Source organism: Antechinus flavipes, chromosome 1, assembly GCF_016432865.1.
Source record: "Antechinus flavipes isolate AdamAnt ecotype Samford, QLD, Australia chromosome 1, AdamAnt_v2, whole genome shotgun sequence".
NCBI classification, from domain to species: domain Eukaryota; kingdom Metazoa; phylum Chordata; class Mammalia; order Dasyuromorphia; family Dasyuridae; genus Antechinus; species Antechinus flavipes.
Genome location: NC_067398.1, coordinates 269,031,399 through 269,052,437, shown reverse-complemented (window position 1 = coordinate 269,052,437; position 21,039 = coordinate 269,031,399). Strand labels below are relative to the sequence as shown.

At 34.3% G+C, this 21,039-nt stretch overlaps 1 protein-coding gene across 1 annotated transcript in view; it reads right to left on the bottom strand.

The window, feature by feature from the left end:
* The window catches only part of UGCG (UDP-glucose ceramide glucosyltransferase), a 43,174-nt gene extending 22,817 nt beyond the window's left edge, over positions 1 to 20,357 (bottom strand). The window contains exon 1 of the mRNA XM_051961176.1: positions 20,171 to 20,357. Within this exon, the coding sequence (XP_051817136.1) occupies positions 20,171 to 20,268 (98 nt within the window). The 5' untranslated portion in view covers positions 20,269 to 20,357. The remainder of the gene's footprint in view (positions 1 to 20,170) is intronic.
* Between the last annotated feature and the right edge of the window lie 682 nt (positions 20,358 to 21,039).

Sequence of the window (21,039 nt, the reverse complement as noted above, 5' to 3'; positions counted from 1 at the left end):
CAAGCATGGAAGAAAACAGCATTTTGGTGAGAATTTCTATAAAATATCTAGATAGAAGAAGGAAATTGATGAGTCCAAGAACCAGATCCCAAGAATGGTAAAGAAGCATTAAGTAACAAAGCTGTTTTCCTTATTTGATTCAATGGGGCAAAATGAAGCTTTCAAGCCTCTCTTCCAACAAGATAATTAATATATAACATAAAAATCAAAGGAGCTAATAATTTCATGATTTATTTTGACAACAATTTCATTATTCAAAAAGTAGAAGCAGCAACGAGGATACTTATTCTATATTTTTACTAGTAAGAACTGGTTGCTCAAGCAAAAATGATGACAACTCTGGAGAAAGTCACAACTCTATCTTAATTTTATGATGCAGAAAAGAAAGAACGTAAGCATAGTTTGACAAGTGTCCCAAATTCCAGGATGACAGATTTTCATAAACAAGAAAACATTGACTCTATTAGTATTAATACCCAGGGGAAAGGTCTAGTAGTATTATTCATCTGCAAAAATACTACTCTGATACCTTTTTTCATGATGTGGAGATGGAGCCTTTCGGTTCTCCAAGGCTCTAAAAGAGGAAAGCAAGTGTAAGGAAGGTTCTGCTGTGCTGCACTAATATCTTAATATCAAATTATAACCTAGTATTAGATTATTTAAGCAGAAGCAGCTGGGGACTAATCTCACTAAAAATCAAGAGCTATATGCAGAGAAGTTAGTAACAAGAATGGCACTCAACCTCATCTTCTATTCCTGTTCTAAGGACAATCAAGAATGGCAGAAAAGGGATAATTTTCAGACCAACTATAAATATTAACTATTTAATATTGTGATATTCTTATTTAATACCTCAAAGAAATGGCAGTGCCACAGGTAGTGAATTATACCAGTGTTGACGTTATTGCTATAAGTGAAAAAAGAAAGCGCTGATATTAAGACATTTACCAATATATCACCACATTCATACCTTCTCAACCTATACAATGCTTTCTCATTCCTTCCTGCAAATTCTCTCTGTTTTGGGTCCCTTCTTCTAGACCTCTTGGTAGTAACAATGTTTTTATTTTCTTATCAGACTCTTTCATTCTTTCCAATATCTGAAGTATCATAGGATCATTATATTATAGAAATTAAGTAAAGTTCATCTCTTTTAACTAAATATTTTTAGTCTTTGATTTTGATGTTAATTTTGATCTTTGTTCTAACAAGAGAGACCTTTGCACAGTCTACACAATTTGCCAACGTCTAACATTCAGTTTTTAATAAGAGGAGGGGAAGTACACAAGTGACAGTTTTAAGTTTAATCTTCATTATTAACATTTTATCATTTTCTGAAGTCTAGACCATTAACAAAATAATAAATCATGGCCTGATTTTTAGTTTTTGCCAATGTCTAAAATATAAACACCCATATTAAAAATTTAACAATCTGCTCTCATCAGTTTGAACTGTTTCCAGCAAACTCCCATATAGTATTATATTATTTTAGAAGAAGTTTCACACATCAAGGTCATAGATCTATTGATGTATTAATAGCATTTATGTTATCATTATTTTTAGATATCACTTAATTTCCTAATGACTGATATAATAAGCATAATGAATTTAATAAATAGACCTGGAAATGAGAAATTTATTAATAAATGCAATAATCTGTGATTATTTATATATAATATATATATAATTTATATAGCTTTTAGCTGATAAATTGAATATACCCAGGAAAATCAGACTTCTAGATACCCGTCATTTGGAATACAAACTAAATGCAGAAATATTTCAATTCAGCAAACATATATTTAGTACTTACTCTAACTTATAATCTAATGGGGGCAGGAAGAGAGGTGAGATGGAAGAAGTGAGAAGTGGTGGTTAACCATGTATATACAAATAAGAATAACATAAGATAAAATATGATATTTACTAAAGAAAAGTCACATGTACTATAAGAAGTCACTGAACTTTGACATTAAGTACTTATGTGCCAGGCACTGTATGGAGTCATAACAAAGTTGTAAAGAATCTTAAAAGTGCCATGAGTTTGTATTTGGTTATTTATATAAGGATTAATCTTACAATAATAAAATTACCTACTGAATTAAATCACTTCACTTTATATCACTTAATTAGAAGCAATTACAACTTTTGCAAGCCTTCAGTTTGAAAAGTACTACATGAATTCTTAGCCTCAGCCTCTATACTACAAATGTAGTATAGTAGCATAATAATAGTCATTAGTATTGTTTTCAAATTATGAACTGCAAAAATTGATTTCATAATAGTAACACCATAAAGTCCCTTAAAACTCAGCAGATTTTGAAAAGGCATGTAACTTTTTCACATTTGTTAACATGTAAGTCACGCGAATGTTGGAGGGAATGTGGGAAAATTGGGACACTGATACATTGTGGGTGGAACTGTGAACAAATGCCACCGGTTCTGGAGAATAATTTGGAACTACATTCAAAAACTTATCAAACTGTGCATACTCTTTGATCTAGAAGTGTTACTAATTGGCTTATATCCCAAAGAAATATTAAAGAAGGGAAAAGGACCTATATGAACAAAAATGTTTGTGGCAGCCCTTTTTGTAGTGCTAGAAAATGGAAATTGAATGGATGCCCACCAATTGGAGAATGAGCAAATTGTGATATATCAATGTTATGGAATATTACTGTTCTGTAAGAAATGACTAGCAGGATGAATACAAAGAGGATTGAAGAGACTTACATGAACTGATGCTGAGTGAAATGAGCAGAACCAGGAGATTATTATATACTTGAAGTGCCTCTCTTCAACAATGAGAGGATCCAAATCAGTTCCAAATGATCAGTAATGAACAGAACCAGCTACACCCAGTGAAAGAACACTGGGAAATGAGTGTGGATCACAACATAGTATTTACAGTCTTTCTATTATTGTTTGCTTATATTTCTGTTTTTCTTCCCAGGTTATTTTTACCTTCTTTCTAAATCCAATTTATGTACACATATATTGTATGTAACATATACTTTAACATATTTAAAATGTATGGGACTACCTGCCATCTAGGAAAGGGGGTGGAGGGGAGGGGAAAATCTGGAACAAATTTTTGCAAGGGTCAATGTTGAAAAATTACCCATGCATATGTTTTGTCAATAAAAAGCTATAATTAAAAAAAAATCATGTAAATCATGTCATGTTCATGTTAGAAAAAGAAATTTAATCATTTCAGCATAAGGCTGATGCATAATAAAAATGCACGTACTTTACTTTTGGACCAATTTTGGCATTATACTCAGCTGTGGCTGCACAAAATCTAAGTCATTACTTTCTGATATATGAATAGGATTGATTGCTATGGGGTATTATATATGCCCTGCTAATTAAGGCCTTTTTAGGTTCAGATAGAAATCAAGTCTTCACAATTAGTGTAAAACAACTAAAGTGTCCTCTAACAGTCAGCAGTATAGCTCCCACTGTAATGCTAAGGGCTTCTCATAGACTTTAACTTTAGAAATAGATCTTAGAGAACAACTAATAGTGATTCCCAACCCAAAACCTGGAGAATAGCCAAAAGAGAATTAAGGATCAGTTGTCTCACTTATCTCTAAGAATACTAAGAATTTGATGATATCTTCCAATAACTGCTGTTTATTATTTAAGGAGCAGTGGAAAACAAGGATGTCAAAAGATTAGACACAAGTATATGGTCTTAAGTTTTCAAAAAAAGTAAAAGGAAAAATAGCAATAAAATACTAAAATAAAAACAGCAGACACTCTACTACAGACTTTCTTCTAAACTAATATGAAATTATTGATTACTCTTTGGATCTGGCCATTTAACCAGTTCTGAAAATACCTGATTATTCCGATATTTTATACACATTCACTTTTTACAAAAGCATACCAAGAAACTTTATTAAATGTTTTGTTAAAAATCTTGATAAACTCCATCTATAGGAACTCCAGAGTCTATCAGTCTAGTGATCCTGAATGGATCTTGTTACACAAAAGAGGGAAAGCAGGGGAGAGGGAAGAGGAATATTAGTCTAGTATGGCTTTCTTTCTTTTTCCAGATATTATTGAAAAAATGATTAACAAACAAGCGCTACATTTTGCCAGGAATTACTCAAGTTCAAGCATTTAGAAGATTATGCTCTCTCCACTTTTTTCAGTAATTGGACAATTATGTCTCCAGACATGTAATACATATCTCTTATTCTATGTCCTCCCTCTTTTATTTTCAAAGATCCCTAATAATGGCTCAGGAACCACATCAATTTATTCTTGGTATCCTCAAATACACTTCAATACAAGTGACCTGAACTCAAATCAAGTATAATTGAATGCTCTTTTACTTAAACCGAGTATCAATTCACCATTAAGCATTTTTGTTGTGTTTTTCTTGTCCAAAAGATTTTCTTCTTGGCAGAGAAAACAGAAACAAAATAAAAGTTGAATAGCATTGCCTTCTCTTGTCATTATCACCCCATCTACCCTGAACAGATAGATGCCAAAGGCCTTCAAATATCAGCTATCATGTTCCCACTAAGACTTCTCTTCTATTCAATAAACATTCTATTTCACATATGGCGTGAACTCAACTCCCATCATCATTCCAGTTGCCTTTCTTTAGACTATCTTCAGCTTATAAATGTTCCACATAAAATGCAACTTACAAAACTGAACCTCATTGGTTCTACATTTTTAAGAATGAAATTACCATTCAAGTAAGTCAAGAGATATTGGAAGGTAAAGGGGAAAATGAAATGAAGAATTTAAGGATATCTGAAAATTAGTTTGCAGAAGATATAACTGAATACTAGAAAAGGTGACAATTGACATATAAAGTACATATTTTCCCTTAATTAATTTCTGTACACAGTAGAGGAGACTCAAAGATACTGTGAAAAGTAGATGAAAAGAATACAGAAAGTCAACTCTAATTCTGTGATGAATATAAGAAGGGATGTCAGAATATGAGAAAGGAAAAGAAAGTGTAATATAATGATGCTCACTGTAAAAACATTATTCATCTGTTTTTTTTTCCATAGCTATATTTATTACTATTTCTTTTTTATAGCTTCACAGTTCCTGATTTCTATATCATAAACAAGCTAAATGGTACAGTAGACTGCAGGGCCTAGACTCAGCAAGAATTGAGTTCAAATCCAGTCTCAGATCCTTACGTATCTGGGCAAATCAGTGTTTCTTCATAGGATCACAGATTTAGACCTAGAGAAACCTCTAAGGTCATCAAGCCCAACTTTCCCACTTTACAACCTCTCAAGAGGTGGATTTGCTAAATGTCAACACCAATAAAAAGTGAAAGAGCTGAAATTTGAACCCAGGTCTTTAAAATCTAAATTAACTTTTTTTCCCCCTAGACCATAGGCAAATGACTCACTTCACAATTCTTTGAAAATCATTTAGTCTTTACCTGATATCATCTAAAAATCACATGACTTTTCAACATTTATACTAAGTATTTTACTATTCAATAGTCTATGATAGTCTATGATTTTATTGATGTATGTGTTATGTCCACCAAAACAAAGTCATTCCCTCTATACTTTAGTAAAATTCATATAGAATTTCATAGATAGTATATAAAATGACCAAGGTGATGATGACAAGCTCCTATGAATCTGGTTAGGTTTATCTTTGGACATCTTCAAAGCCTTTCCAGTTTTGTAGAATCTAACAGTTTAAATAACACTGGGATGTCCTTTAAGAACTGAAAATCCCTTCATTCCATAACAAGAAATCTGTAGTAGGACTTTAATGAAGGTTTTGTCAAGCAATACCATTTAATCTAAATCTCTAAACCTATGATTTCATTGGCAATTAGAATGCTCAGTGAAGTCCCTTTACTGAAGCAAAACAGAAAATGTTCTGCAAATAAATGTGCAGGCGCGCACGCACAAATATACACACACACACACACACACACACACACACACACACACACCCTTCCTTACCCCATTGATTCCCCGGAAAGTTGCTTAGGAACTACAAAGTTAAGCAAATTGCCTAAGGTTACCTAGCCAATACATCAGATATGAAATTTAAATCTAGGTCTTACTGACTTGGACAGCTTCTCTATTCACTATTGCATACTGTCTGTCTGTCTGTCTCTCTCAGCATATATAGGTCCAGATCAATCTCTAAATCAGGAGTAGAACTATATGGAAAAAAAATGTTTAGGTCCAAAACTACTTTCATTATAACCTGTAGAGTGTGTGTGTGTGTTATTATAGATTACACATACACACTAGTGTATAGAGAGTATAACAATTAGTACTCTTTAAAGTTTTCCCCTCACAAATGGCATTTTTTTTTTCATTAAAAAACTCTTTACTAGTTTTACCAGGACATGGAAAGTACATTGCCAATAAAAGTTCAAAGATCTATTTTCTAATATTGTTTCTGCTACTTGTTAGTTGTTAACCCTTGGCTATGTTATTTCTCTCTGCCTTAGTTTTCTAAGTTATAAAAGGAAATAGTAAATCTCTGCTCCATTCAAGAGGTTATAAAAGCGCATATGGTAAGTACCTTGGAAATTTCAGATAACTATGAAATATAAACTATTAGAAAGAAAAAACAGATTTAGTCTCATTATTGTTGTCCTTACAATTCAATTCAAAAGGCATCTAAATGTACATTTATCTTTAACATGAAAAATCACGCAAGACAAATTAGAAGAGAAATAGATCATCCATCTCTCAGATATGGACAGGAAATGTATTCTTAACCAAACAAGAAATGGGAGGCAATTCCAAATGATAAAATAAATCTAATTCTGAAAACATGAAAGTGAAAAGCTTCTGCAAAGAAAAAAATAATGTACCTAGGATAAGAAAGGAAGTAATGAAATGGAGAAAATCAAATTTGGTATCCATGATATATATTAGCAACAAACAATAATTCAAAACTAATAGCCATTCCCAATATATAAATGGTCAAAGAACAAAAATAAGCAGTTCTCAAAATAAAATTTAAAAATGCAGAGTATTAAAAAAAAAAAAAAAACACTCTCATTTCACTAAAAAGATAAAGGCAATCAAAACAGCTCTGAGGTTCCACCTCATACTTGGCCACTGATATGAAAAAAGTCCCTACATATACCAAAATATTTACAGAAGCACCTTTTGTAATAACTAAGAATTGGAAACAATGTCCACTGATTGGAATAGGCTAAACCAATTGTGGTAAATGAATGTGATAGAATATAACTATGCATTAAGAAATGATATGTATATGAATACAGAGAAGCATGAAAAAATTTCAACTGTTTCAGTGTGAAGAAGAGGATGTACACATAACTACAACAATGTAAATAAAAAGAACTACACTCAATAAATCAAATGGTTACAAAATCTTAACTATAAACAATGACTTGTTTCCCATGTCAAATATTGGTGGTAATTATGCTATTACACAAATATTGAAAACTTTAGAAAATTAAGCTGTTTCCTGCCTCCTCTACTCTGTTCCTTATACCTCCTTCCCCCAAAGCTTTTATCTAAATCCTATCACCTCTAAAGTCCAATTATATATTATATATCTCCAACTTCATGTTTGACTCCTCCTTCTAGATGGCCCAAATTCATTTCAAATTCAACATATTCAAAATACAATCTATCATTTTTCACCCTGTACAAACATTCTTAAGTTTCCCATTTCTTTTGATAACACTGCCTTTCTTCTAAGAAATCATGTCTATCTATAACCTTGGTGCCTTTAATTCTTTGTTTTCTCACTTTCTATTTAAACCCAATATGCCAAGTTATTGTTTTGTTTTTCTTTTAATCCACTTTTAACATATTTATTGCCTTTGTGACTATAACCAAGTCACTTACCTCTCTGGAGTAAATTTTCTCTTCTTTAAAACTGAGGGTTGGATTAGATGGATTCTGAGATTCCTTCCAATTCTAGATTTATCATCCTATGATCCTAGAAACATCTCTCACATCCATTCACCTCTAACTCACTGCAATCACTTTAGTCCAGACTCTTGCCTTTAATGAAAGATCCAAATTGTCCTTTCTACATACAGTTCTCTTTTATGCAACCATTCTCCAAACAGTTGCCAAATTGATATTTCTAAAGCATAATTCTGAATGTATCAGTTCCCTGCTCAAGAAGTTTCATTGCCCTTAGTATAAATGACAAACATCTCTGTATATAGCATTTAAGTTTTCACAATATGGCTGTAGGTGTGTCTCTCTCTCTTTCTCCAAACTGGTTACATAGGATTCCTAATACACTTTATCCATACTTACTATTCCTTATACAAGCCATTCCATCTCCTGTCTTTACACATAATATCTCTTTTCTCCATCCACCAACTCCTTCCTCTCCCCAATGTTCTCCCTACCTCCAAATCTTGAAATTTCTATCTCCCTTCAAGATGCAACTCCCTCTTCTAAGAGACCTTTTCTGATTATTCCAATTCTTAGTGCCTTCCCCCTCCCCCCATGGCAATTCACTATGAATATTGTAAATACCCTTTATATACTATCTGCAAAGGTATCCTAAGAACAGAAGTTCCTTAAGAGAGAGACTACCTAATTTTGTATTTGTGCCCACATTTCCAAGTTCAGAATTTGACACAATAGTAGTCATTTAATACTTACTGATAAACAACAAAAATATTATCTGAGGGATTCTGTTTTAAGGCTGACCAGGAAAAAGGATGAATGAGGTTCAGGATGTTCAGTATAGACTTGACTAAATTCACTGACAAGTAAAGTCCAGCTGTTCAACTCTATTGTGTTTCAGTTTTCTTTGTCAAGGAGAATGACCTTTGGACTGAAAAGGATATAACCAAAAAAAAAAAAAAAAAAAAAAAAGCTAATGATCAGGTAAAATTCAAGATAAGAGGGAAGATAATAAGAAAGCACCACACTTACTCACTCTTCATTAGTTCAAGCTACCAGGCTATCATTCTAGGATAGCCAAAAAACTGGTATATGTGATGGCGAAAATACTTTATGAAAAATCAGAGAGAATGGGACAGCTAACGCAGAACTGAAAACTGTCCCAGTTTCCAAAAACAGGGTTATGTCTTAAACCATAGGCCAGTAAAAGTAAACGTTTAATTTCTGGCAAAATTCTACAATATATTTTTGAACGGATGGTTTGTGAAAATCCAAAACACAAGGGATGATAAAAGTATAATCAAACTAACCTACTAGTAGTATGCATCTACTATGTACAAAAGTGTTATAAAGAATATGAGAAGGAAGAAAAAAAATTCTTTATCTGGAGTAAGTCAAGAAAGATGTTCTTAAAAGAAGAAAAGAATGCCAACTAAGAGAGATGTAGAAAGAGTACATTCAAGATGTAGTAGATTTTCAAAGTGTGGTACACCCAAATCAGGGGAAAGTTGGTATTTAGCTAGATATAGAATGTAAATAATAATAGTAACAACAAATTGCATTTATATAGCTAGCTCTTTATGATTTTTAACTTTATTCATTCTCATTTGATTCCTATAAATGTTGTAAGGTATATACTACAGATATTATATCCTTTAATAGATGAAGAAATTGAGGTTAGTTACTCATAACTTAACTAGTTTAAGTGTAAGAACGGAATTCAAACTCAGATCACTTCCTGATTAGAAGTCTAAAATCCTAGCTCCTGATCCAAATAGAATGAAAGAAGCCTAAAAGTATACTGAAGCTACCCCACAGAGAAACTTAACTTCCAGGTTGTTTTTATCCCTTGAGCAAAGGGAAAGCTTACTGAAAACAAGAGAGTGATATGATTATTATGTATTATTAAGAGGATTTTTTTTTCTCTTTTCTTTTTCTGGTGAGGCAATTAGGATTCAGTGACTTGTCCTGAATCACAGAGCTAATTAAGAGTCCCTTAAGGTTGCATTTGAACTCAGGTCCTCCTGCAGCCAGGACTGATAAACACTGAGTTTAGCTGTAAATTGTTTATATCCCAAGAAGATCTTAAAGGAGGGAACCATTTTGTGGCAGCCCTTTTTGTAGTGGCAAGAAAACTGGAAACTGAATCGATGCCCATCAATTGGAGAATGGTAGAATAAGTTATGGAATATGAATGTTATAGAATATTATTGTTCTGTAAGAAACGACCAGCAGGATGATTTCAGAGGCCTTGGAGAGACTTATATGAACTGATGCTAACTGAGTAGAACCAGGATATCATTATATGTGGCAATAAGAATATTCGATGATCAACTCCAATAGACATAAGTCTCTTCAACAATGAGATGATTCAAACCAGTTCCAATTGCTTAATAATGAAGAGACCCATCTACACCCAGAGAGAAGACTGAATATAGTTTCATAACAAGACATATTCACTTTTTTTTGTTATTGTTTGCTTGCATTTTATCTTGCTTTCTCTCTCTCTCTCTCTCTCTTTTTTTTTAACTGGTTTGATTTTTCTTGTATGGCAAGATAATTATATAAATGTATATATTGGAGTTAACATATACTTCTATCATGTTTAATATATACTGGACTACTTGCCATCTAGGGGAGGGCATGGGGAAAAGGGTGGGGAAATTGGACCGTAAGGTTTTATAAGGGCTAATGGTGAAAAATCGTGCACACATATATTTTGAAATATAAAAAGCTTTAATTAAAAAAATAAAGTCATCTTTAAATATTATGTACTAAAAACAAAACAAATGACTAATCACCACCCAACTCACTTTATAATTCTAAATGTTCCTAAACTGTAACACTTAAGTGTTCCTCACTAAACACCTGAAACTGCAATATTTAAATAGTTTCAGTGTTCCTTATTCTCTTGATCTAATGCTACCTAAGATTTACTTTTGAGGACTTTTTTTTTAATTTAAGAAAATATGTACTCAGTTGATTTTTAAGGCCCACAGATAAAACATTTTGAATCCTATAAGTAAAATTTCAAGCAATCAATTTTTATAAAGTAATTTTTAATTATCAAAATCCACAACTATTCATGACTTCTACTATATTCATCCATGACATTAACTTTCATGTAAAATAAAACATTGGTTTTAAAATCCAAAAGTTGGATCAGTTGAGTTAAAAAATTTGTTATAATAAGAAGTTGGAAATAAAAGTAGAAGGAAGAGTTGTTTGTTTCCTCTTCTTTTTTTTAGTACCAGGAAAGAAATTTTAATTTAATTTAAAAAAACTAAAAATATTATTTAAGGGAAAAAATGGAATTTATATCTAATAGTTGATACTAGATACTAGAAAAGAGGAAAAGACAGACTATTCTTTGGAAATTCTACTCTTCAGTAAAATGGTTTTGAATATGAGATACAGAAGGATAGCAGATTAGTACAGTCCCTTCTAGAAGAAATAAAATTCTAATAACTGTCCTAATGTAACAAAATGTAACCAAGAACCATCTCTTTTTACTTTTGATTGTCATAGCATTACCCCTGTTTGTTGCAATCCAAACCTAGAATTCTGAAGTAACACTAGTTTTAGTATCAAAACAACCTTATAAAACTTAATATTTATATTTCTTTTAGCATGATTAAAAAATCTTGCATAAAAGTTCTCCAGGCAAATTGCCCAAAGGAACTGGTAATTTTAGCATTTAAAAAAAATTTTTATCAGGAAATAGTGACTTTAACACCTAATACCAATTTGTCTTAACATTTCTATTTTGTTCATTCAAAATTTACCATAGTTCCAGAGAAATACAAATTTAGAATTGGAAGAAACTGAATAAAACATTTACTCCCGACATGCTTCCCTTTCCAAAAGAAAAAAATCAAGGTTCAGAGAGGTAAAGGTAGTTAACTTTGGTCACATAGAGTAGTAAGTAGCAGGGTTGGAATTTAAAACTAGGTCTTCCAATTCCAAATTCAGAATTCTTTCCACCAATTATAGGCTTGAGGAACACAACAATAAAAATGATGGCCTGTGCAGCTTAAGTGTTTCAAAACTTACTCACAAAATAAGGACTGTATTCTAGATAAATAAAATTTACTCATGAAAATCGATTATCAATATTAGAAAGCTGTGGTAGTAATAACATGTATCTACTAGAGGCCAAGCCACAATGCTAGGTCCTGATAATAAAAAGACAAAGATAACAATCTTGAAATTACATTTTTATAGGGGTAGAATAGGAGAGGGAGTTTTGTACATGTAAGTATACACAAAAGTAAATATGATTGTGATTTTAATCAGAAGTGAAGGGAAACTTTGAATAGGTGCGTTTGAATCAGACAACTGAGCACTTAAGGCTAATTACATATTCGACAATGACTATTAGACTATGTTTTGAATTGCTCTTCTCTCAGTTAATGCTGGCTCAAAGTTTGGGGTTAAGAGAATTGGAGGTAAGGATGAGAGGGTGGAGTGAGAAAGGCAAGATCACTTCACCTGGCTGCAGGAAGAGAAGGAATAAAGTGTGGAGATTCTGGACTCTAGAATCAAGGAGGGAGCCTTGGCAAAACTCCTGGCAGTTTTGTCCATCTCCTTCACTTATCCCCTAAAGACCAATGAGTTTAATTTATCCTGACTCTGCCTGATCCTGAGGCCTCCAGGGATCTAGCTTGGACTTTACAATCCTAGACACTCCATGATTTTTCCTCCAATGCAGTTTTTCTCTTTGTTCTTTAATAATACTTATAGAGTCTTTCCCAACATGACGGAGACTTAAATCCATGCATATGTTCCCTGATGTTTTTAACTCTACTTTTGTTCAAGTCATTTTTAGTACATGTCATCCAACACTCTTTGGTTCAACTGAAATTTTGAAATCATGTGATTGACCCATGCCAGACATCATATAATATATGAGGAGAAGAGGAAGGAAAGGAGGATGCCAAGAAAGAAGACAAATTTTTATAGTAGGGAGTAAATTCTACATCACTGAAATTACTACACAATTTTGCCAACAAAATCTAACTCAATTTCTTCCTATTCAATTCTTAGTCCAGTTCACTATATATCAATAGGCATAATCACAGATTCATAGAAACTAGAATTTTAAGGCATTTGAGTAGCCATCCAGTCCAACCAATATGAGGAATGAAATCTTATACCTGACAAATCATCATCCATACTCTGCCTGAAGATCTTCAATAAGATAGAATCCATCACATGTTTTGTTTTTTAATCCCTTCATATCTTGAAATATTTCATCCATTTTTTGTACAGATCTTATTACCAGGAATTTTGCTTTGTATTCATTTTCCCCTTTATATCAAACTTCAAAGTTACTTCTTTGTAACTTCTCATTACTCCTGATATTCTGTCAAACAGAATAAGCCTATTCCCTTCCTCTAACAGCCTTTCAAATATTTAAAGGTATCCGTCATATTCTCTTAAGTTTTGCTCTAGATTCTTAGTATTCCTAGTTCTTAAAATAAGGACTCAAACCTTTCAAATTCTATTTGCCCACCTCTGAATGTTCTGCAGTTTATCAAAATTTTGTGCTGTCCAAAGCTGAATATAACATTCCAGATATTATCTGGCTAGGACAGCTTTTATGAACTATTTATTCTAGGAAGAAATGCCTCTATACGCAGCACAAGCACACATTGGCTTTTCCAGCTGCTCCATCAAACTGTTGACTCATATTGAACTTGCTAACTACTATATTTTTCAGATATTTTCCAGACAAATTGTTTTCTATTTTTAAAGTTTTATTTACTTGATAAGCAAATTTTTTGACAGTTAGTGTAAAAGATAGATGACAGACTATGTTAATGGGCATATGCTCATAATCCAGACATTGTGTACTCTCAACCATTTGGGTTTTTCTGTATACACTGCTAGACCAACATATTGATTAGTCACAAATTTAATTAAGAAAGTGGTTATAGTGTTTTAGATATCAATAGTCAGTACTATCAGATTCACAAACAGGAATTTTTATAAAACTTCACTATACATAAAAAAATCTCATATGTAATACTTTTCTCCATTTCTAGCAAGCATATAATATGCCTGATTTATTGTTTGTTTTATCTTGACAATCAAGAGAAATGGTTCACATTTACCCTATGATCACATTTATCAAGGAAAATTACAAGATTTTAAGTTAATATAAGCACAAGATTTATCTTGTACAAAGAGAACCTTTAATGCTAATGTTGTTCTAATACAAAGGTGTTTCTGTAATCAACAATGAGGAATTTGTTATACCTCAGTTAACTATGAAAATGTGGTCTTTTACAGAAAATCATTTGACAATTTATAGTTTCATGGATTCAACATTATAGACAATTTTCATAAAGTTTTTATAGAGATGGGGGGAAATAATGCATTATCATATTTTGTTATATACTTACTGCATTTTATTGAGTACTACTTGAAAGTTGTTCATTTCCTCTTTTTTTTTTTTTTTTGGTTTACAATACTGTCACTGATACATTCTCTTTTTTCTAATCTATCATCCGAGATATTTGAGAATGGATCCCTGAATGCTTTGATACAGATTCTTCCTATGTGTATTTGATCAGATATAAGAACTTCTTTTCTGATCGAGAGCCAATTCCACTTTCTCACTGATTATATAGAGTCCAAGTGCTGCAGTTCTACTGTTACTGATGACAATGAATCTCTATTGAAATTCTGAAAATCCTTTCTATTTCATGTCTATTTGTTCCCTTTAGTTACAACTAAAAAGTCTCTCAGAATAAGCCAGGTTAAGATTTAATACTAAGATTTTTATAAATTCATTTTCCACAGCTTTTTTTTTTTAATCTTTTATGAGATCAAACTACTCATTATCTTTCATTTCCTCCATAAATATTTTACAAATGAGGTTCTCAGGATCACAGATTTAGGTTGTATTCTAAACAAGTGTTGCCCTTGGCTATCATATCTGGGATACTAGGAAAGGAGATCAAATGGAGGCATTTCTAGGGTTCTTTTAACCTTCAACATATCAATAGTTATTTTATAACTGCTAAAATTCTCTTTCAAGTGGCACTAATCAGTCAATGACTCTGGATTTTTTCTATTCCTTTCCCATTTTTCAGAAATCAACAAGCATTATTTAAATGACTGTACCATTTATAATAGTCCTGCCTCTCAAAGAACTTATATTCTATAATGAAGACAACATGAGCATATATAAATACATAAAATATAAAATAAACAAAATATAAGTAAGTTAAATCTAAGTGAAAGAGGATACTAGCAGCCAAGGCTAAAATCAATAAAAGTATTGAGTAAGAGGTTAAATTCAGCTCTACTCTAAAAGAATTGAAAGATTATATGAACTATAGATAAGAACAGAATATATTCCAGGTACCAAAACAGCAACAGTTTGTTTAAATTGGTCAGACTGGTGCCCTTATCCTTTATTTTAATTTAGAATTGATTTTTTTCCTTTTTCTAAATAACTAATGATCTGTTTATATAAAAGATCTGATGACCATCTTGGTAAAGTCACTTCCTGTCAGGTTAAACTTTATTATTTTTGGTAACGTTTTTTTAGTTCCCACTACATCTTTCTTCAACTTTATTAGTCATGATATATAGTTTCTTTTCTTAATCCTACACGAAATAGTTGTTAGCATTAAATGCAGGTACCTTCATATTGCTCTGTTTGCTTACTTGCATCATGAGCTCTGACTGCCAAGGTGAAATGACAAAGAGTTCCATAAACTATTTTCTATGGTCTTTGGATGTATGAGAAAAATAACTGCACCAACTACTTTCCTGCAGACCATCCTTACACTGAGCTGCAACTTACTATGTCTTATGGTTTTAAGTACCTACAAAGCCCGTCAACAGGCTGGGTCAGTTCCTCAGCAACACTTCAGTTTAAAATCAGTGGGCAAATTTCATATATATCATTAATTTAAAAACCTAAAAATGCTGTAGTTCTTAATTTTCTTTGCCCACCTCCCCACCCTTTTTATTACTGCAACTATCACTTTAGAAATTAAAAGGGGTCCCCAGGATCATTTTAAGTTTATTTTATTCCATGATTTAAGATGGCCAAAGAATTAATTCATTACCTACTGGCAAATCTGCTTGTGATAAGGCCAGTCAGGTTTTAGAATTATAGATACCATCTATTTCCAAGACCACATTTAAAACTTTTCCAGCTTAGCAGAACTTGCCAGAGGCACAGCCAGAATCACAAATGTTAAGACAATGGGACAGAGCTATGCAGAGATGGGTAACAATTACTGGGAAATTTTTTTCAGCAACAGCATTGATAACCAACACATAAAAACGTACCAATCTTTTTGAATTTTCTGATAAAATCAGAGGGACAGCATTTATTCAAACTAGCCTGTAAGTTAATATGGCTAACAACAAACTAGAAAGAAAGGTGGGAACATCTATATAACCTTATAAATGTGATAACACTTTATCCATATATCAAGTCACAAATATATCCAACATCAGAAGGAAAAAAAGACATGGTTTCATGTGCCATAATGATCCAAATTGCCTTTTTTTTCTTATGTATAGACAAAATATCAGTTCTTGTTTTTCTGTCTGAATCTAAAAGATTATAGCAAAATTAAATTACTAAGAGCCATTACTCCCTATTTAAAATTTACTAATGAAAAGTGATCAGTTGTTTGTAAAGGTGATAAATCTTTAAATCTTCTCATAATTTCATGCAGGTTTTGAGCTTTTCACCCTCAAAATACTAAAAGAACCAAGACTTGAGTGATAAGAAAATGTCATTTATGTTACAGAATATGGAAAGTCAGACATTTGAATACACAAATTATTTTTCTCAAATAGATCTTAATTTTGTCAATTCCCATGAATACTACCTTGCAGTTTTTTGAACTTTTAAACTAATTACAAAGTTTAAAAATACAAAGGTAAAAAAAAATTTCTTTGATGCTCTAAGATTAAGAATGTAGAGCAGCATATTCAAAGATTTTTTTAAATGTTAGAAATATAACAGAACATAGAAAGCATTTTGTTCAATCTTCTGATCTTAGCAATTAAAAAGAAAAATAAGGCCCAGAACTTGTCCAAGACTACACAGCTGGTAAGAAGAGGACTTAAAGGGAAGGCTTTTGAATCCCAGTCCATAGCTCTAGACTACAAAAGATATGACACTTCCTTTTTATAAATAAGAAATCATGCAGACCAGTTCCAAACATTTTGTGATAATGAGAACCATCTACACCTAGAGAAAGGACTGTGGGAACTGAGTGTGGATCACAACAGCATTTTCACTTCTTTTGTTGTTATTTGCCTGAATTTTATTTTCTTTCTCATTTATTTTCTTTTTTGATCTGATTCTTCTTGTGCAACAAGATAATTGTATAAATACACATGCCTATATTGAACTTATATAATATTTTTACCATATTTAACATATTTTGGATTACTTGCCATCTAGGATATGGGATAAGACCAAGGGGAGCAGGAGAGGAATTATAACACACGGTTTTGCAAAGGTCAATGGTGAAAAATTATCCTTGCATGTTTTGAAAATAAAGGCTTAAATTAAAATAATAATAACAATAAAAAATAAGGAATCATTTAATTACAAATTAGTAAAATGTTTTAATGTGAAATTTTAATTCAAAATTATTTGCTATGGCTTTAATTATATTTTATACATCCTTGTGAAAATTCTGACAAATAAAAGCTTTTAACATCCACTACAGTTTTTTAAAAAAGGAAGAGGAGTTCCCTATTTAAGAACATGTGTCAAAAATTCAGGAACTGTCTATTCAGTGAAAGAGGAATCACTAACACAAAAGTGAAGCCCTTATAATTTACAAACAAAGCTTTAATTTAGGTAGTGACTATTTGCTTTACAAAGGAATTGTTTTCCAAAACATATTCCTAATGATTTAATTATACCAATTTCCCATTAAGCTTCTTAATATAAGTTGATTTAACATTAGAAACACAACTTTTCATAAACATACCTATCATATACACAGGTATACCAACACAAATAGGCAAATTCATAAATGGGGAAGGAGGCTCTTTTTTTTTTTTTTTTCAAAATTTAAAAACATTTGAGTATATAGCAATGTGTTCAAATTTCTTCTCTTAAACTGTAAGCTCCTTGAGAACAAGGACTTTCATTTTTTTTCTGTGTATACCTAATATAATGCTTGGCCCATAATAGGCATTTAATAAACACTAACTGTTTGATGTAGCTTAATAGGAATCATTAAGCAAACAGTTTGATAATACTTAAAATCTCAGCCAACTTGATTTTAATTCTATCAATGTTTAAACTCACAGTTTTGAGGCTCATAAAAAAAACAAAATGTCTTTTAAGTGGAAAAATTTAGAGTATGATAATATATATCTGTTGTTATTATTAACAGAACAGAATTATGATTTGTTGGCAATACTACTTTTAAATTTAGTTATCAAGAGTAATTAAATTAACTATCTGTAATTAGACTAACCACTAACTCAAAAACCTAGACGACTGATTTTCAAGTTCCTTCACTGATCCAAGAAAATCACCTGGAATATGTTCCTTTAAGTTTTAGGAAGTATCAAGAGTAGCAGAACTTTTCTTTAGTACTAACAAAGATAAATACACTAACAATGGTTGTGGGGGAGGGGAACAAGTAAGTCCAACTGTGCTGGAATGGAGGCAAAAAAGTAAAAGAAAAACCCGAAAATGAAAAAGCTTTTTTTACCCCGAGACAACTGGAGTTAAGTGACTTGCCTAGGGTCATACAGCTAGTAAGTATTAAGTGTCTGAGACCAGATTTGAAGAAAAATTGATGGCATTAATTACTATATACTCAACAAAGGATTGTGGTAGACGTCCTTAGATACTTAGTAGAAAGTTGTTTATCTATAGAAAGGATGAACTGGTTAAAAAAGAACTAAAGCTTTCTTTTATCTGTAAAACTGCATTTTACCATATATAGGTAGCCAAGTAGCACAGCTGAAAAAGTGCTCCAACTGGAATCGGGAAGACTTCAAATCCAGATTTAGACAGGTACTAGCTATATGACCCTAGGTAAGTCACTGAACTGTTCACTTCAGTCTCCTCATCTGTAAAAAATGAGTTAGAGAAGGAAATGGGAAAGAGGAAAACATCCAACTATTTTTGCCAAGAAAACCCCCAAAAAGATCATGAAGAGTTGAACATGACTGAAAACTGAACAACTACAGAGAAAGATGTAAGCCAACAAGATTTCCAAAATTTATATCTTTCCTATCCTTACTTAAAAAAACAAAACTATAAAACATTTTAATCTCACTAAACTAATTCCACATTTTAAAATGAGGGAAGGTTTGATTTTTGGGAAAAGAAAAATTCTCACGACCGGTTTTAAATTACTTCCACATCAAGGTAACTAAGCTCAACTGAACTCAATTAGTAGAAAACTATCACAGCAATCCCAGAAAACTATCAGCAATCCCAGACATATTCCAAACAGCTCAGACAACCTGTGTTGGGTATTTTTCAAGCTGGAAAGGGGCTACACCTAGGTAAACAGATCAGACTCTTCCAGGAAGAGAGAAATCAATAGGGTGACCAGCAGGTGGCTGTGTGCAACTCCCAGAGGAAACAATCATTCCCTCAAAAGAAATGTGAACAATGACAAATGAAAAAATAAATCCACCACACCACAATTTTTGTTCCAAAGACTACTCAATCCCTAACTCACATTTGCCCCTGGATGATTATAAGAGCCATCTAAATAATAAAGAAAACCGCATTTCCCGTTCCTTCTTCCTAATGGCAGTCACCCTTAGACTTCTCAATCGCCAATCTCGGTAAGCAGGCACCCTTCCGCTCTGCACGCCACTGCAGTTGCAATTCAGCATCCATACAAAGACAAACCTCCTTACCCTACCAGTTTTTCTTATGCATTCTTACAAACACATACATACACACCCCAAAAATTAAAAAGCCTCAATCTACTTCCCTACCCCCATGCTATTTCTCCTATAGTCCGCGTTGCCTCTGAAAACAACCTTCTCCATCCTCTGACCCCTTCCGGGGTACCCCCCTCCACCAGTGCTATCCAGTAGGCCGCAGAGATAACAGATCCCCATGGCCAGGAGTCCCCTCACCACACAACACCCTTCCCAGACCCTCCTCTGAGGGTTGCCAGGGCACAATGTGCCTCCCCGCCTCCTCCCCACCTCCACCTTATCAAAGCAGACTCGGAAAACAGACAGCACAAGCAGAATCCAGTGCTCGGCCTCAGTCACAGCCCCCAGCGACCCTCCCTCCCCGCCCCCCAGCTCTCGCCTCGACTCACGTGTAAATAATAGACATGAAATGCATGAGCCACAGCACGCAAAAGAGGGTGAACCCAAAAACGGCCATTCCCTCTTGGGCCAGGTCCAACACCGCCATCACCGGGACCGCCCGGCCCGGGCCACCGTTCCGGCGCCCGTCGACTCCTCTTCTCCCCGCGTCGTCGTCGTCGTCTTCTTCGTCGTCGTCGCCGCAGCCGCTGCCGCCGCAGCGACAGCCTCAGACGGCGGCTCGCGCAGCCCCGAGCCCGGCTCGCGCGCGCTGGGGGCGCGGGGGAGGAGCTGGGTCCGGGAGGGAAGGAGAGGGGAAGAGGATGGAGATCGGGGAAACGGGGGCGGGGATGGCTCGGCCGAGGGAGCCAGCCGAGGGCGGGCAGTCAGCCGGCCAGGGCCGGGACGGAGAGGGGCTGCTGCCCGTGCGCGCCTGCGCGTCCCTCAGCGAACTCGGGATGCCCCGAGCTCCCGGCTCTGCGGCTGGAGCTGGAACGGCTGCGACGGACCTCTGGGGCCCTGCTTGTTCCCACCCCGCCCCCGGCCAGAGGCTGCGCGCTCCGCTCCTGCTCCTTTTCCTCCTCCCTCCTCTTCCTTCTTCTCCGTCTCCTGTTATCGGCAGCCCGGCTCAGCGACGCGCTGAACCTCTGCCGGCTTCCCCTGAGTCGCTTCACACACTAACCGAAAGCTGCTGCTCGCGCCGCAGACAACCCGGTGCGCCCCGCCTCCTCCTGCCGCCTCCTCACCTCCCTCACCCGCTCCTGCCCAACCCCGCATGGCAGGCCTCCTCAGCGCCTCCCCAACAGCCCCCACTCCTGCCACACGACCGCGTGACGTCACCCGTCACCGCCGAAAGGGGGCGGTGCCAACGCCCCGGTCC